This window comes from Gymnoscopelus braueri (assembly GCF_963280865.1).
Source record: "Gymnoscopelus braueri genome assembly, chromosome: 2".
Lineage (NCBI taxonomy): Eukaryota > Metazoa > Chordata > Actinopteri > Myctophiformes > Myctophidae > Gymnoscopelus > Gymnoscopelus braueri.
Window position 1 is genome coordinate 46787578 of NC_137604.1, and position 7980 is coordinate 46795557.

A 7980-nucleotide genomic window follows, 5' to 3' on the forward strand; every position below is an offset into this window, starting at 1 on the left:
ATAAATCAATATCAATTAAACTATGTAACCAATCTCTTAGCAAAGTACAAGCACACGATTCCCGGTGAAGCCATATGACATATGCCACGAAATTGGGAAAAATAAACTGTGGGAGGAGTAGCGATTGAAAAAAAAGTTTATCTAGAATAAAGTCGGTAGAGTACTATAGTCTGGTTGCCCATTCGGGCAACCACACTAATTAACACGCATGGTTAAACAGTGTGTGCAATGTGTACAAAAGGAAGGAAATGTAGCCAATCACTGCATTGTTGGAAAAAAAGCACCCCTGTTCAGTGGAACTTACTTGGATACAGGTTCAAAACCTCAGTCAATTCAACTGAGACCAAAAATAAAACAGATAACAATGCACAGATTGATAACATAAAGGGGTAGTTTTATTGATGATTTTATGTACTTATTATCAGTTCATTTTTCTTTACATTTATAAGTGTTTATAATACCTTTACATTCATTGAAATCACTTTGTTGTCTCGGGACACGTTCAATCTGCATCTGCCTGATGGTTGCACGTCATATACCCATTTCCATTCAGTAAATAACCTCCAATTGTGTCTATATTCACTGATCTTTAATACAAAGTGATGTAGTACCGCTGTATAGCTTGTTGCCTATACTAATCCCTGTGTGGTGTGCTTACATGGCTTTGGGAAGAGCATAGACCCAAAATCATACAGGGTATAGGACAGAGTAGATATGGCCTTGGTTTGGTCTGCCTGTCTTATTTAGCTTTTATGTTACAAAAAAAAAAAACATCTCTTTGTTATGACCTAGTTCATAAATACAGTATATATTATAGTCATACATCTTTGTGCTGAAATCAAAAGCTGTGCTGCATTCGGTTAAAAACAACTTCAACATCAATAAGACACAGGGGAGAGAGCATGTGTTGTGATGGGTTTACAGTGAACTTAGTTTGTCATGTCCCTGACGATGTCAGAACTATAGCTTTGTATTCTTTTTACATCAAAGGAATGCAAAAGACAGAGAGAGAGAGAGAGAGATGCAAAAAAGAGAGGAAAGAGAGAGGATGAGAGGGAAAGAGAGGGATAATTATTTAAGGGGGTACTAGGAAATGTTTAGGTGTGTGTTTTTGAGAGCATTGTGTGTGTGTGTGTGTGTGTGTGTGTGTGTGTGTGTGTGTGTGTGTGTGTGTGTGTGTGTGTTTGTTTGTTTGCACTGTGTGTGTGTGTGTGTGTGTGTGTGTGTGTGTGTGTGTGTGTGTGTGTGTGTGTGTGTGTGTGTGCACTTAAGCCTGGAGACATCTCCAGTAAAATAGGAAAAACATCTACGTATGGACGTTGTCCGGTGTGCTGTGACGTCAGCATCTCATTTACATTACCTAACTCAGTCACTCGTTGGTTATATAGATGGATATGTCGTGATGACATGTACTGTACAAGAAAGAACACAATACCACAGGAACTGACAATGATGGGCTACCAACAAAACTGCTTGGAAAATGTCCTATTTCTGTGTGTGTGTGTGTGTGTGTGGGGGTGTGTGTGTGTGTGTGTGTGTGTGTGTGTGTGTGTGTGTGTGTGTGTGTGTGTGTGCGCGCGCGTGTGTGTGTGTGTGCGCGTGTGTGTGTGTATTTCTACGTCTGTGTGCGCAGTCTGTGTGTGCAGAATGAGTCTCATAACGATCTACAGGTGCATGAGGCCGATCATGAACAATAATCAAACAATTAATCGATTAAATAATAAATCCAATAAAACAACAAGAACAGACGTCAGACATATTATATCCTTTACAGTGGGTGGGACCACAGGAGGTGAATTATGTTACGTCCCATGGTGGATGGACGGTCCTGTCAGCCAATCACAGCGCTTCTTAGAAGTTGAGTGTCTCTGACATCATCTTCCACCAGTCCATGAGCTCCTCCTTCTCTTCCTCCTTCCTCTCCATCAAAGACTCCAACTCAAAGTCCACCTGACACACACACACACACACGCACACGCACACACGCACACACACACACACACACACACACACACACACACACACACACACACACACACACACACACACACAGACAGACAGACAGACAGACAGACAGACAGACAGACAGACAGACAGACAGACAGACAGACAGACAGACAGGCCAATAGATGGGAATAGGAAAGAGTACAATTGACTTCATTAGCATGTTTCTCATGACATTTCATCAGTTTACTGTGAGGATATTGCAAGTGGGCCCCCAAATAATTGCCAAAACACAAGAAAATGTATTGCTAATATAATATTAATATAAAAAGAACGTTTCTTAAAGCATTGAAAACGATTGTGATACCAATAAACAGGAACTTAACCCATTAAAACCGGGAAAGCATCTGTGCCATATTAGCTTTTAACCACTATTTTATACTTTGGCTAGTCAAAAATAGCAGATCTACAAGCTCAGCTTGTAGATCTGCTATTTTTGAAAAATCTTGAAAATGTGTGCAAATCTTTGAATATATACATACATTTTAAAGTGAACATTTTTAACTCAAATCTTTGCTTCTGGGGGTCCCTGGCTGGAACAAAATATTTTGAGATGGGGGTCGGCGTCCAAATACATATCATTTTGGGGGTCCTTGACATGAAAAAGTTTGATAACCACTGACATAGAAACATAAGGTTTTCAGAAAACTGTTGACCCATCTGACCACTTAACATGGCAGCGACAAGTGGTCAGATGAGTGGGCTGAGAAACAGTCAGTTGTACAGATCCATGTATGTAAAGAGCTTCTCACCCTGCTGGCGGGGCTGTGGGGAATAGCCACCTTCTTGATGACAGTGAGGAAACCAGGGGCAGTTGCAGCCACCTTGTAGTTCCCAGGGGCCAGCAGACGCCAGTAGTCCCCATCTTTGGCTGTAGAATGACAAGAGTATTAAATGTAGTTGTAAAGTACATTTAATATATATAGGTTCAGGAGTGGAGACCACCCTCTGCTTATCACAGCCACTCCCCGTCCTCAATCGCTTCCCTCTCTACCACACCTACCTTCACTCATTAGCCACTCCCCATTCATAATCACCCCCGTCCACTACACCTGCCTCCGCTCACCGGTCCTCAGCCAATCCTTGTTGCAATCACCACAGTATAAATACACCTGTGATCTCTCAACGCCTGTATTGTTCTGCTCCACAACAGACCAAACATGGGTCGTGAATACTGCGCTTGTAGATCGGCTCTTTCTGCCTTTCATTGCTTTCAAGTTCGTCCTCCTCCACCCCAACCTCCTCCTTCCCCCTCGATTCTCGCTCTTCTCCCTTCTGTCTCTACTTCTCTAGGAATCCAGGGGGGACAGTGACGGAGCCTAGACGACTCCCCTCAGTGTCACCCGACCTTGGGTTCCTCATCCCGTTCCACGTTCATCTCATTTCGTTTCAATAAGTCGTTAAACTTAAGTAGAGGTGTGGTCTCTTACTAGTGAATAGACTAATTGACTTTAATATTCATTAGCACACATTCCCTGATAACCTTTTTTTTGTTTGGTTTATTTTTGTCTATTTCCCTGTTTGCTTGTTTGCAATATGGATTTGACACCCTGTAAAATCAGATATGTCAACTATGTTGGCTAATTATAATCTGTAATCTTGTCATGGATAATCAGGCATAATCAGGAATTTCAACTATGTTGTAGATTTTTATTTGTATACTGCAATCATGTTATTTGTAATGCTATATATTCATAATTTGCTGTTTTCCAAATCATGTTATATTCATGTTTTTAATGTTATACGTAGAGGCCTCGTATAAGCCCTTTGGGCTTCTTGCCTCCACTTTTCCTTTTTATTTTTTGTGTACTGTTTTTTGTATTGTATTTACATTTTGTGCTGAATAAATAAATCTAAGAAGAAAAAAAAACACCGAAAGAATAAATACTATTCCTGGTAGTCCTTGTTTATGTCGCTATAACTATTGCTGATGATTATAGCAATAATAAATAATGTACATCCAGGTCAAAGTGGGGAAATTGGCTTTGGTGCAGTACCTGTCAAGTCCACTAGATGGAGGCATTACAACATCAACCTCTGAGATGGTAAAATAATAATCCTAATAATGCTAAAATAATGTCCAAGGAACATAGACAGTAGTGATGCGTGGGTTGACCTGTAACCCGCGAGTCCCGCAAATTGGATATGCTTCACTAGAGCTTGACGCGAGTTCAGGTGGGCAGGTCAACACACATACAAAAAAAAGAAAAGGAAAAAATCCTCATGGGGCATCATGGACCTCTCTCTCCCTCTATCTCTCTCTATCTTTCTCCTCTCTCATTCTCTCTCCCCTTCTGTGGCTTTCTCCTCATTCCACTCACAGCACAGCCTTGTCTGCATTATCTTTGAGTATGTCTTGTAATTTTGTAGGCCGCTGTATCTACTTTGCCTTTGGATTAGGGATGCACATTATCGATTCAATCATTGTTCACGTCATCGATTGATCATCGATTAATTAAGCAGTGATTTCTCTGAGAACCTGAATTTACTAATACTACATAATATATAATAGATCGATCTATCTATCTATATATCTATACAACTTGCAGAAGACCGTCCTCAATACATTGTGTTGGGTTGACGTGTACCTGTGGTAATGTCATGGTCGATGCCCTCAACAGAGATGGAGGCGTTGGAGATTCCATTCCCCTGCAGATCTCGCACAAAGCCCTTTACACCTCGGTGAACCTAGGAATACACACGCACACGCACACGCGCACACGCACACGCACACGCACACGCACACGCACACACACACACACACACACACACACACACACACACAGAAAACATTTACTGACTGCTCTGCAAAGTACACTTAATTCCCTTAATCCCAGTCCAGACCAAACATTCGCAACACAGCGACTTGCAACTTGCAGCCACTTGTAACAGAATCCTAAAACTGTGGTTTGCATTTGCAACTGGACAGTCCACACCCAGGCGCCGAGCTGCCACGACACAACAATATAATATATTTTATACTCTTGTATAAAGATATGAAATAGCTACTGTATACGCCCTCCTTTCTTTTCTCCCATTTGCTCGCTTTATTTTTGTCACTCCTATACTCGGCAGGTGTGTGCGTGCGAAGCTAGATGCTAGACTGTGTGTGCGTTTGTTTGTGTGTGTGTGCGAGTAAGAGAGAAAGAGATAACATCTGAGCATGTTCTCCATGTTTGTAGAGAAATGCGTTGCAACTATTTGTTGTGATTGGACAAGTTGAAACACTTGCGAGGCAATGAGCCGGCATGCGTCAACCTACAATGGGGTAATTCAAACCACTGCAACGGTTTTGTCACATTGGGAAACGTTGGTGTGTACTGGGCTTTCATTAGTTGGGTTTAGTTAGCGCAGTGGTAAAAATATACTCATAAATAAAACGATAGTGATGGAATTATGAAATTCTATGTTGGTGCGCGTGACGTGACGTGAGACGTACTGTAACAATGTACGCTTCAGAAATGATGGTGAGTTGTACCTGTTGGATGTAGTTGACCAGTGAGTTGCGGTTCTGGTCCCAGTAACCCTTCAGCGAGTCCTCGTTGGGGAACTTGTCACAGCTCAGCTCCAGGGTGATCTCAAAACTGTTGCTGCTCAGGTAGTTGAAGTCCTGCATGCCTGGGATCACAGAGAGAGAAAGAGACATGAGGATAGGGAGACACCTGATTCGGATGCTATCAATGCATTGAATGAGGGAGAATGGGTCACAGTGACCTTGACCTGGCTTGGCTTTTAACCACCAAAATCTTCACTTCATTTTATCCTATTAGACATTAAGTGAAAAATTGTCATAATTAAATTTGAATTGGTCATAAATATTAATTAGAATATAGCGTGTATTTTTTGATGACTTGTATGAATGTATGTTATGCTCTGTTGATTAATTGAATACATAGGACCACAGTGGAAACAAGTCCCCAGGACTTTTATTGTGTTATCCTTTTAGCCCAAGTGTTACTGTGCTTCCGTGTTGTTTACATCTTTGACTAATAAAGTATTCAATCAATAAATAAAAAAAGAGCATTTCACATTCACATTTGACCTTGAACCACCAAATTGTATTCAGTTTTTCCTTGAATCCAAGTGTATGATTCTCTATAGTGTAAAGACTTTGGTGGGGTTTATCAATTGAATATTCCACTATGAATAAACCATTCTCTGATCCAAACCATGGCCTCTATTTTGCTGATGCATATGGACACAACTCCACAAGCATATGAAGAAGAGTGGCCAAGAAGGGAGAAGGAGCAGTTGACCCCAGAGGTCAAATGCCCCTTTTAAACACACCACTGCAGACTACGTGCCACACACACACACACACACACACACACACACACACACACACACACACACACACACACACACACACACACACACACACACACACACACACACACACACACACACACACACACACACACACACACACACACACACGTGCACACGTACACACACAGATACAGTATACTGCTGTGCACAAACATACACACACACGCACATTAGCCAATTCATTTCTAGATTCTTAGACACAGTGTCTCGGATTGAGAATGTTTTCCTGACATGTAACCCGACAACAGGACAAAATATGGACCAGGTGCAAACTGAAAATAATGCCATAATTCGCAGGCTGTGACAAGTTAGCAACTGGGAGAGCTCCGCTTCCATCCAAATGGCCTGCGACCCATGACATTCAGATTATCGATCTTCAAGCACGCCTCAAAGATGGGACACAGAGTTTGTTTATTCACATTAATACCGTAGTTATTAGCCAAATCAAACAAGTGGTTATCATGTGTCCTACTGTGTAAGCTTGCTGTTATGTTTGTCAACATTCACGTATGATTAAGTGTAACTGTTTATCATACTCTCACTTACAGTAAGTATGAAGGTACATTTCTATTATTCTTTCTAAATGGGAACCAGAGGTGTGACACTAAGTTACAGCAGGAGAATAATGAATATCATGAATAAATCCTTATAAGGGAATTAAAGGGATAGTTCACCCCCAAAATGACCTTTTTTCTCACCCCATAGAGACTTGAAAAAAATGTTTTTTCCGCATTCCTAAACCAATAATTTGATGACCGGCGGCGGTTCCGGTAGAAGACACTAGCATCTAGAGACAGAGACATTAGCATCTAGCACCAAATTATTGGTTTAGGAATGCGACAAAAACAAAAAAATCTCCATGAATTCAAGGCTTCATGGGGTGTGTAATTGATAGAAAATAAGTATTTTTTGGGGTGAACAATCCCTTTAACTATAGATTGAGTTAATGAGTTACTATGTTGTGGGCTCAGATTTCTCTGTTCCCCCCCACTCTGTCTAGAGATAAAAGTAATCAACAAAAACTATACTATAAAAACTTTTCAAACGTTGGCCAAATTGTCAAATAATATGAGGGAACATTTTTGAAAATAGCCGATCTACAAGCTCACAACGCCTCGCAATGCGAGGCGTTGTGAGCTTGTAGATCGGCTATTTTCACAATATCTATTTGCGGAACTGAGTCAAACTGAATTGAATGCCTCGACTCCTACAATTTCAAGTGCTTGTCAGGGTGGGGGAGGGCGTCCCCAGTTCAAATATGATTATTTTGGGGGGGTCACGGCCTGAAAAGGTTGAGATCCAGTATCCTTAAAACACCATCAAAAGGTCTCTCACCCCCCGGGACGCTGTACCAGGCCCCTCCGTTGGTGATGCCCTCCTTGAAGCTGGAGTCGTCGTCGTTCTTGCGGCAGGGTGTCCGGTTGGGGTCGGACATGACGGGGTTGTACATGGAGTACGCCCTGGCCAGGGACTTGAACGTCACGTCATCTGGACTGGAGCTGTACTCGTGGGTGGAACCTGGAGGAGGGAGTGGATTAGAGGAAACAGTGTTTAGACGCACTGTTTCCCAAACAGTGGGTCGGGACCCATAAGTGGGTCGCGGACCAATTTCTATGGGTCGCTAGTATAATACACCCCTTTATTTTT

At 41.8% G+C, this 7980-nt stretch overlaps 1 protein-coding gene across 2 annotated transcripts in view; it reads right to left on the reverse strand.

The window, feature by feature from the left end:
• Positions 1–373: 373 nt before the first annotated feature.
• The window catches only part of cpe (carboxypeptidase E), a 29529-nt gene continuing 21922 nt past the window's right edge, over positions 374–7980 (reverse strand). Inside the window, exons 5-10 of one of the 2 annotated variants that reach the window (XR_013932361.1) lie at positions 7669–7851; positions 5483–5622; positions 4593–4692; positions 2757–2875; positions 1305–1950; positions 374–1273 (exon numbers count right to left, since the gene is read on the reverse strand). Coding sequence is in view for 1 of the 2 variants with exons in the window: in XM_080417684.1 (XP_080273810.1) it covers positions 1852–1950; positions 2757–2875; positions 4593–4692; positions 5483–5622; positions 7669–7851 (641 nt within the window). In the remaining variant the exon portion in view is untranslated. Of the gene's footprint in view, positions 1951–2756; positions 2876–4592; positions 4693–5482; positions 5623–7668; positions 7852–7980 lie in introns of both variants that reach the window. The other variant, XM_080417684.1, reaches the window with a different exon arrangement.